The 10,911-nt window shown below is 34.2% G+C and overlaps 1 protein-coding gene across 3 annotated transcripts in view; it reads left to right on the top strand.

Moving 5' to 3' along the window:
• Positions 1–10,598, top strand: part of LOC122267817 (kelch-like protein 24) — an 11,981-nt gene extending 1,383 nt beyond the window's left edge. For all 3 annotated transcript variants that reach the window (XM_043037974.2, XM_086536993.1, XM_086536994.1), the window contains exons 2-14: positions 1–33; positions 688–810; positions 1,049–1,183; positions 1,395–1,561; positions 1,963–2,134; positions 2,277–2,474; positions 2,603–2,715; positions 3,231–3,385; positions 3,794–4,014; positions 4,119–4,221; positions 4,500–4,607; positions 5,127–5,287; positions 5,874–10,598. The exon at positions 1–33 is cut by the window's left edge and continues 144 nt beyond it. In XM_043037974.2, the coding sequence (XP_042893908.1) occupies positions 1–33; positions 688–810; positions 1,049–1,183; positions 1,395–1,561; positions 1,963–2,134; positions 2,277–2,474; positions 2,603–2,715; positions 3,231–3,385; positions 3,794–4,014; positions 4,119–4,221; positions 4,500–4,607; positions 5,127–5,287; positions 5,874–5,918 (1,734 nt within the window). In that variant the 3' untranslated portion in view covers positions 5,919–10,598. The remainder of the gene's footprint in view (positions 34–687; positions 811–1,048; positions 1,184–1,394; positions 1,562–1,962; positions 2,135–2,276; positions 2,475–2,602; positions 2,716–3,230; positions 3,386–3,793; positions 4,015–4,118; positions 4,222–4,499; positions 4,608–5,126; positions 5,288–5,873) is intronic.
• Positions 10,599–10,911: the final 313 nt, after the last annotated feature.

Raw genomic sequence — 10,911 nt, 5'->3', positions numbered from 1 at the left:
TGCAAGTTTGTCAATGCTGCCCACCCAGAAGCTGTGAGTAGGAACAAGGAAATTAAAGTATCTTAGACAATAGCTTATTGAAAGTTGGAATCTTAACCCGTTGTGGACAGGCCTACGTAACTGACATGGGACTGCCATTCAGTAGTTTTGGTGGAACAAGGAAGAGTCATGCTTCACCCCACAACCGTTTTTCTGCCCAACTCCTCCTCATTTATACATTAGAGTACTGAAAATCTTCTCCACTTTTTTGTGTTTTGTCATGTTGCGAGACTTATAGCAAGTACTTGTACAATTGTGAAGATGTATGGGCAAATAATCCCTTTAGTTTAGTTTTTTAGTCTCCATAAAGGAGAAATGTAAGCTGTACACTTATTGTAGCATCAATATCACAAATTTAAGGAAGAAGTATAAATTTTGGCTAAACATTTTCTTTACTGTAACAAAGAAAAAATAACTTACAACAATATACACTCCTTCTTACTGCTAGTGCCACTCAGTAAAACAACCAAACTGGCAGTAGCACCTTACACACCTTGCATTTGGTTAAAAACGCTCATGGCATCAATGCTTTGCCACCTGTCCACAGCGGGTGAAGTGTTATCGATTGAATTAGATGTTTCTAAACACAAAGTGAAAGGGATTCTTGAAATAAACACAGTAAGTTCTGATCGCTATGTATTAATACAGGTGCTTGGTGGACTGAATGACTTGCGAAAAAAAGGACACTTCTGTGATGTGACCTTATGTGTAGATGGGCAGACATTTCCTGTACACAGATCGGTTTTGGCATCATTCAGCCCCTACTTTAGAGTAAGTGCCAAGTCTCACTGATCACTTTTGTTTAATCATATTGGGGAATTTAGACTAAATTAAATGAATTTTGATATTAGATTCATTAAAGTTACAAGATACATTTTACAGATAATAACTCACTAAGTATATTACTTTATTTCTGTTACAAATTGACATATGGATAGGGTAGGTTCCATTATCTAGCTGTTTTGCTTCATTCTTAGTAAAGATTAACAGTGATGTGAATTATTTCCAGGCCATGTTTTTGAGCAGCTTAGCAGAGTCACAATCAGAGCACGTAACCTTAAGTGGAGTGGATGCAAGTATGGTTTCCCTGCTGTTAGATTATGCTTATACTTCTACAATTACAATAACAGAGAGTAATGTTCAGGTAATTAAGGTTTCTCCTTTTTTTTAATGATATTTTATAGTATTTTGTTTTTCTGGTATATTTATTAAATGACAAAAGAACAAAAACAGATCCCTGCCATATATAATCTCAGTTGACAGTACTTTTAAAGAAATGTTAATTATTTTATTCAGATATATAAGACAGAAAATTAATATTTAGGACTTCCTAATTATTTTTTGTTTCATTGAAGGCCCTCCTAAGTGCATCAAACCTATTAGAAGTATCAGCTGTGCGAGAGGCATGCTGCCGATTCCTAGAACGTCATATTGACGTATCAAATTGTGTTGGAATCCACTGCTTTGCTGAAGCACATGCCTGCCATGAGCTCACCAAGAAAGCCAAAGCCTATACATTAAGGTACTGAAGTGTTCTTGTCTTTAAAGAGTTTTTTTTTTTTTTTTTTTTTTTCTATTTCTTATCATCATAAATGATATTGTTCTTGTTACTGTCATCACTGCTATTATTATTTTTTTTTATTATCACTACTACTTTTATTAGTTCCATCAATCAGAGAAGGTTTACATAAAAGTTATTGATAAATCATAATTAAAATTTATGTCTGGGTTGTCAATGGACCAGTTGATTAGATTTTGGTGGTGATTAGGTTGTTGTTGTTACTATATATTGTTGGTAGCAGTAGTACTAGTAGCAGTAATATGTTTGTTTGTTTTTCCATCATAATTAGTTTTATTTTCTCTAAGATTCATTATTAGGAACTTTAATCCTTATAGAAGTTATTGGTTTCTCCTTATCTTCAGAAATTTCACTAATGTAGTCGTGGGAGAAGAATGGTTGAATCTTCCTGTCGATAAGGTTGTAGAGATCATTACTGCTGACGAGTTAGAAGTGGAGAGGGAGGAGCATGTGTTTGGAGCTGCCACAGCTTGGCTTCACCATTCCTACCCAGCAAGAGCTCCCACTTTCCACAAGGTGACTTGGCTTTGTTGGAAATGTTGCTGATTACAATTAGTTTTAGGCTTTGCAATTTGCAAACACACATACGGCAGTATAAAGATGTCCATACACATTCACATGCTGATATATGTACATGATTATTGTTTCTATCTTGCAGATCTTGGAGAATGTGAGACTGGCCCTTGTTAGCCCTTATTTTTTAGTGGATGTTGTGGAAGGAGAAATGGCCGTGAGGTCCTCGCCGGAGTGCCGTGTGATAGTGGAGGAGGCGAGGCTTTACCATCTCCTTCCCGACAGACGCCACCAGCTGACATCCCCCAGAACGAGACCTCGAAGGAACACGAACACAACGACTGTAAGGATGATCTCACTTGGGGCAAATTCCGTTTCAAAGCGTCAGGGATCAGGTCATGGAATATGCCTTAGTATTTAGAAATTTGAAATTTATGTTGTTAATGAGTGTTTGTTTGCATTTGTTGGCAGGTGATTGTGGCAGTGGGCGGTGAGGATAACAAACTTGTGTTGAGATCAGTTGAGTGTTATGACCCACATGCTCACTGCTGGAGGAGTCTCTCTTGTCTACCTTTTGCTGTGAGGTGTGTTCAAAGTATCATTTTATTTCCTTATATGTTTGTATGATGGTAATTTGTAAGTTTGTTTTTTTCCAGTTAAGATCAAAGGATTTTTTGCTAACAGTATCTGTCAGTGAAAACATTAATGGTATCCTGATATAACTGATAATTAATCCTCTAAGCTCATTTTAATTGGCTGTTTTAATGGTTACATAAGTGTTAATTGATCCTCTTAGTTTTATTTTGATTGCCAGTTCTTTGAACAAGCTGTATATCCAGATGATGAAATATAAGCTGATTTCTCTCTTTATTCAGCGTTTTTTTCTAAAATGATTGAACCAGCATTTCATCCATCTGTTTTTCTTCTTTTTCTCCTATTTTTTCTTGAAACCTTTCAGGATATGAACCATGCACCAAAATATAGCCATGATTTCAGGTAATGTGAGTTCTAGAAGAGAGTTAATTATTTTTAATTGTACTTTAAGATGAGGATAATGATTGATTAAATATGAAGTTTAATGCTATGCTTTACCCTTCAGCAAACATGGACTGGTTGTCTCTGGAGAAAATGTTCTGTATTTGGCGGGTGGGGAGTTTCCCGATGGTACTGTGACACGGTGTATGTGGCGCTACGATCCTGTGTTGGATGAGTGGCACGATCTAGCTCCCATGTCAATGCCAAGATCTGAGTTAGGTAAGGATACTTCTAAAGGAATTTTTTTTCTCTATTTATTTTTGGTATCATTTTTATATCTGCAATAATTTAACTATATGTATACATAAATTGTATTAGAAGAGTTGTATGTGTCCATTGTTTCCCTCCCCTAACTTGTCAGCAATATGTTTATGCTTTCATTTAAATACATTCTTTACTTAAGTAAATCAGCTGTTCAGTTTATTCATGATGTTTATTGGTTCAAGAATTGAATCCAAGTGTAATCCAAATAATTTTTAAATGATAGGTAAGATACAGTTAATAGATAACTATCCAGAACAAGTAGTTGCCAGTTTTTCCAAACCTATTTTTATTCAATATAATTTTTCTTACATGGTTGCTACCTCTATGATACTAAGCCTTAATGCTATACTTTCTCCCATACAGGAGCTGCTTCTCTGGACGGATATATTTATGCTGTTGGTGGATGGGATGGTTCCAGCCGATTGGATTCTGTGGAACGCTATGATCCACGCACAAACTCATGGAAGGAGGTTGCCCCCATGAAGTTGTCCCTCACATCACCAGCTGTGGCCGCCTGCCAGGGAAAGTTGTATGTTTGTGGAGGAGCCATTTTAGAGGATGGGGATGGCATTGACATGGCTCAAGTAAGCATCTCTTTTTTTTCTTTTTTTCTTTCTTTTATGGGAAAATGAATTATCATTAGATTCCCATTTGAATATTTTCTAATCATAAATTTTTCTATATCCAGGTGTATGACCCACACACAGACACCTGGGAGCAGCTTCCTTCAATGATTATTCCGCGGAGTGGTTCCGCAGCAGCAGTTCTTCATGGACTCATTTATGTTATAGGTTGGTTTGTGTGTTTTTTTCTCTCAAGTTATGCTATTAAAACTAAAGCAAACTTGCTCAAATTTCCCTTTATATTTTTTAAGTGAAACTGACAAAACTATTGATTTACATCTTTTTAATCCATTGGCACTGGATGATGTGATATCATATCGTGTGTATTTTCGCTCCAGCCAGATGTCATGATCTCTCCCTCAAAACATACATTCTTAAAGGCTGTCTAAGAAGAATTTCCATTGCTCAGGAAATATTTTCACCCACCCTCTCATCTTTCCCCTCAGGAGGATGGCATGCTTCAACAGAAAATACAAATAAAGTAGAGAGATTTGATCCAAGAACCAGTACATGGCAGACTGTGGCTGGCATGTGTGAGCGCCGCTATAGACCAGGTACATGTTATTGTATTTGTGTGCCTGTAAGCCATAAGCCACTCATCCAGAAAGACATGGACCTCATTTTTAGATTAAATAGTGAACCATCAAGGTTATATTGAACTATACCTATCCACAATCCACAAATATAATTTTCATTGATATTGTATAGTAAGATTATCACCCATGATTTGGCCCTAATTGATGCTTTTACAACTTCCATTGTAATTCTTTCTTTGTATTTAGGTCCTCCTACATGGCCTGGCTTTCGTGCTAGCTTCATTAACTTGTAACATTCTCTAGATTCCTTTTCTGAATTATTTTGAAGAGTTATTTCTCATCTATACCCTTGTAAACATCTAGTTACAGTGTGTTGTTTCAGTGCAATGGTAGCATTCTATGCTAGCAATCTTGCTGACCTAGATTGGTATTATTTAGAAGCATAATAAATAGACTAACACAATATGGCCATTGCCACAAGATCCTGTTGTCACATAGTTAATAACTCAATGTGTATTTTGCATTTTGTCTGCACAGGTGTTGCGGTTGTTGATGGTAAGATCTACATACTTGGAGGAGAGGATGGTTGGGAGCATTTCCATGACACCATTGAATCTTACAGCCCCACAGAAGATAAATGGACTCCTATTGGTGAAATGTTGACAGGCAGATCGTGGCTTTCCTGCGCACCACTCAGGGTTTGTTTACCTAAGCAGTCAAGGGGAAAGATAGTTAAGGCAAAACGTTGACATGCAGGGCACACAAACAGGAAAGGATATCATGCAGCCGACATATGATGTGGAAATCAGACAATCTTCAATTATATAATGCCAGAATAGTTTCTTCTTTATCATCATCTATGTTGATTATGCTTGTTTAAGGTACTTTATGTTGTTTAAGTTTAAATGTAAAATATATTGGATGCTAGCACATTCTAGAACACCATCAGGTTATTTGATGCCACAGGCTTATTATGCTTCTAATCTTAATCAGTTTTGTTAGTTGTGTTAGTTTTTCCATTTTCTTTCAGTATTAGATAGTTGATAAAAGTTTTGTTGATAAACAACTTGAAGGTTTACAAAAATATTAATAATTTTAAAACTGTGTTAGAGAAATAGAATCAAATTTAATTTTGATGTACACCATGCATGCCTCCCCCCCCCCATGTATGCTTAACACTATCACTGTTTTTTTTTTTTTTTTTTTTTTTTTTGTAGCTCCTTATTAAAATAGCAGATAGTTGTATGTATATATACTTAAAGAACTTTATAACTATATTTTCAGATCAAAAAGGAGATTTTAGGCGACTTGGCGACACCCCTGTCTTGACATCCACGAGCCTCCACCAATCAGGCACGGCAAACACTTTGGAAGTAGATGGAGCAACCTCCAACTCTTTCGATCCTGTAATTTTTTACAGTGAGGATGTGTTTGTGCTCTCTGAAAATATTTTTTTTCTTAGATCTAAGAGCATGATGTGTGAAGGGACTTTGCTGCATTGTCAGGTTGACAAAGTGTTTTAAAAATATATATATATTAAATGATAAATGGAAAACATGCAGGATGTTAAACTTTTTGTGTGTTTTTGAGGCTGTAGAGAGAGAAGGGAAGATCATTGCAGAAATAATGACTGTGTTCCACACACACAACTCACATGCTCCTTTCATTGGTGGAGGCTCAAGACCACGGCATTGGGGTGGAAGGGGTGACCCAAAGGACACAAGCTGGATGCTTTTTCTCATTCTGAAAGTGTGTGTTCTTTTACTGTTTAGCTCTTTTTCTTTTGTTCTTATATATTTTCTATCCCTTGTCTCATTTTCTTTCCTGAAATTTCCTCTGTTTGTTTTATACAAGACACATTGCTCATTCCACCACATTACTATCAGTGTTTCAGATTGCTTCTTTTATTCTCATGAAAAAAACGAAAGGAAAACCTGAACCTGTGTTTCTTAGAATTCCATTTCATTTGAATAGAGTTTATCATGTGTGGGATGTGGTAGGGTTTTGTGTATTGAACATTTCTTCCTTTACATTGATTACATTCAAATGCGATTTCTCTTTCTTTTGTTCATTCTTTCTTTCCCCTGCCTGCTCACAAATTATTTTGCAGTTAAGGAAAATAGAGAGATACACAATACAAATTATGCTCTCTATTGTAGTCTTACAAGCTTTATTTAGATTTTTTAAGTATTATTGTTGATTTGCTTGGATATTTTTTATTTGATGTGATAAAAAGAAATGTGAGATAATAGTGAATGGTTATGTAGATAAGTTATATATATACATATATAATTGTATAAAAAAAATCAAACTGCCATAACCCATACAAAACTCAGTATAGAGCTTTGAGTGATGAGTTTTGTAGCTGTAGTTGTATGCCTTTGATGAAAATGATGCAAATGATCCTTTAGCAATATATATAACAAAAAGTATTAAAGTGAAAAAGTATTAATGTCACGTACATTTCAGTGTCCCTTTGCGCTTCATGTATTATAGTCATGGAAATACTAATTTGAAAAATGTTAAAAAAAAAAAAAAGACAAAAAAAGATATGTGAAGTTGCCATAACTTTTAGAAAATGCAATAAGCTAGTAGTATAGGGAAATGGGAAGGGAGAAATTCTGCAGTGAAGGCAGAAGCCAGGAATTAGGATTGGGTTTGATATAACATCAGATCGGATTGCAGATTTATGTTAGAAGTTTTGGGTGTGATGTATGAAGAGTTAAGTTTATTTCTTAAATATTGCTCACAAATGCAGCTGTTGTAAGGTAATGAAACCTAGATATGATTTTTTTTCTTTTTATATATATGGATAAAAAGCATTGTCATTTCCCAGTTAGGAATGCATTTAGTTGCTTAGCATTAGGTATGGTAATGTAGGTAACTGAGGTTGTGATGGACATGACGTAAGATGTGTGATATACAGCATGTTATATTATGTGTGATACCATATCAGTCTTAATGTCATACATCCTCTGTTAGAGCAGAATTTCATTAGTAAGTGTAATGTTTAGTAAGTGTTTTTTTTTTCAAATTAATCTTGGAAAGGTTGCAAAAGATTTATAACCACAACATGTTATGACCCAAACCTTTTGAAAACTATCTCTTTTCACAAATTTTACCACAATTTTTTTTTTTTTTTTTTTTTTCATTGTTCATCATTAGATTGGACTGATACATATTTTTTTTTGGTATCTGTACATTCTTAAAGGCATTCATTTAGCTAACCAGGTTTATACCATGGAATAGATTCTTTTCATTTGCCTTATATGAGAATATGCCATGTATCACAGAGTTCATTGTAGCCTGAAATGTATTTTATCTCACTCTGATCTTTACTTCCATATTAAGAATTTGTTTTTGTATGTATGAATAGCACATGTCAACTATTCATCTTTTTTACCTCTCAGTATTTTTAATTTAAGGATCAACCTGTTTAACATGCTCTAGCTTGTAACTGTTTCAGAAATCTCTTAATACCCTAGCTCATACTTTTTCTCCTTCTTACATACTAGCGCTCACTCTGTGCTTCTTGCCATGTATGACTCAATACAAATCAGTCAATAGCAGTACTTTGGGGGCTTCCAAGTACAGTGTGACCCTCATAGAACCAGCAGAGAATTACTAGATTAACCCACTAAAAATGTCCCCTTGATATATTTACAATGGGTCTTTAGTATCTGAAATATAACATGGTTAGTGCAGGTGTAGTTATGTTTTAGTATGAAGGCCATAATTATAATAACTTTTGTGAAGGCTGCTGGTCTTTATTCACAGACAGTTTCAGGTCTGTTTAGTTGAAAACTGAATATAGTGTAGTGTCAGTTGACCTTAGTAGGTGTTCATTTTTGTAGTATTGAGTATCACTATAAGTGTTTTGTGGAGATCAAGTTTGTATTATGACAGGTTGCTTAAAAGAAGAATGTAAATGCAATACAGTCATGTGCTACTTAATGTCCACAGTATGTTTTTTTAAACAAGATTTTGGGCAAATTGGACACTGTACAAGCACCTTATCATATATATAGGATGTTGTAGTGTACCAGGTTTGACTTTATAACATTAGTTTTCCTGCATTTCATGATACTATTTTTTTTTACGTAAACTAAACAGAAAGATAGAGGTGTACAATACCAAAAATTGAATGTTGAATTCCATGGACATATATGTAGTTGGATGTTAGTAGAAAGGATGTTATGCAGTACATGACTGTACTTCGTAGTTTTTACCCCTAGTCTTGAAGAAAGTTTGTTTCAGTGGCTCATATGATATTATGTTTGACCATATATTATCTGTGATATGTAGTTGTACTCAGTTTATTTTTTGGTTACATTTTTTCAGCATTACAAGAAAGAGGGATTGGTTGACTTCCTATGATTTATAGTTTTATCTATCACAAATAGGCAGTATTAGACTAGAATAGGTGAGGCTTCATTAGCACGTAATCTGGGATACCTAAAATTTGGTACTTGTGCACTGTAGGCCTCATGAAATTTATATATTGCACACATGACAGCCTGTGTGAATTATCTTTTTTTTTTCAAGTTATTGGATAGGATTATCTGATATTACCATAGATTTATATTAAGTTGGTTTCACCTATTTTGTGAAAAGTATAAATATATTTACACCATTTTTATGCTGTTCAGGTTGTCGTATATTTGGCATCACCAAAAAGGACATGGTATATTTGACAGTGGCTATGGAATTTGTGCCATCCATTGTCAATTGCTGTACCATGTGACGTCCATTAACCCATATTGTAGGTCTACATATCTCAGTGAAATAAATGAAAATACTAGAATTACTTTTTATATATTTGATATCTGTATTAGGATACTTTAAGGATGTAGGCTTGAGTAATTTCTATGAAAAAACTGGGAAGGTATTTTCACCAGATTGTGTAAGTTTGACAAAGTATAATATATATACATGAACACATTTCTTTTAACATCTTGTATGTATTTAATCCATTGATGCCAAGAGTGCATGCATACATACCTTATCCACTGTTATGTATTGTTCATTTTTTTACATACAGATGGTTTCACAAGTGTTGAGTCACCATGGTGTCAATTAGTAAGGCATACCAGACCTCATCTGTTTACCCAGTTCCTTGAATTTTAGAGGGCATGTTTAACTATTACTATTATTTTTGTTATTGATGTTATCGTAATAATAAGTATTACCATTATTATTATTATTATTATTATAGCAATAACATTAATAACAATAATTATCATAATAGTTTTTTTCTCACAAATATTCAAGGAAAAGGGTATGTTATGATAATTTATTCCCTGGTGACTTAGTGCCTTTGGAACTATCCATGTGTAAAAAATATATTCATCAACTAATTCATTAATGATAATTAAAACAAAACCACAATGGACTGTGCATGTTCCAGGCATCAGTTACTTTAGGTAAACAGACAGTGAGTGAAAAAAGAGAATGATAGTGGGTGACAGAGAGAGATCAAAGCAAGTGAACAAACATAGATAGGTAGGTAAATACAGAACTAAAACACAAAACTAGCATGTGTGTGAGAGAGAGAACAAAAAAAATATGAGTGAATATGTATGCATGTATGATTGCATTAGAGTGAAAGACAGTGAGCAAGCGTGTGTGTGATAATTTGTGTTTGGACTGTCTTAATAAATACTGCATATAGTATTGGTAACAATGTGTTTATGTTTTTGTTTTGTCTAACCATCTTGATGTGAACATGGATGTGTCCCACAGCAAGACAGATCATCAGCAATGTCAGTGCATTCATAATAATTCAACTGCACAATGGAACTTTTTGCCATACTTCAATCCAATTTTACATGTTCTTCAGTATACTCAGTCTCTGGTGTTAGCCTCAGTCATGTAATTAGGCAATCTTGGTATATCATGTGTTAATAACAGCCATGTTTCAAAAGATTATACAATATGTGTATTTTATGATGCCTTTTGATATTATTACATAGAAATATACAAAATATATGTTCAGCTTCAACAGGGTAACTAACTTTTCATTTTGATATCCTTACCATATCAATTATTTCATTAAAATAAGCCAAATTGAGAAAACTGTTATGTCAGCTGAAGTAAAATCATTTATTACATCAACCCAGTGGCACCAGAAACAACTCTGCTGTCTAATATTTCTCACATTCATTAGATGCAACTTGGAAAGTTTGGTGACAATGTTTCTTCCCCATGTTTTATTCTGAACAATCACTTTTTATTATTATTATTATTATTATTATTATATTTTTTTTACCTAAAAAACATAATTAAGTGAACTTTGGAAGGCCTTTGCTTGAGAACTAGAGTT

This window comes from Penaeus japonicus, unplaced genomic scaffold (genome assembly GCF_977035675.1).
Source record: "Penaeus japonicus unplaced genomic scaffold, GWHDUDI00000001_assembly GWHDUDI00000005, whole genome shotgun sequence".
NCBI classification, from domain to species: Eukaryota; Metazoa; Arthropoda; class Malacostraca; order Decapoda; family Penaeidae; genus Penaeus; species Penaeus japonicus.
The sequence above is the reverse complement of the archived record's forward strand: the minus strand, read 5'-3'. Positions and strand labels throughout refer to the sequence as shown.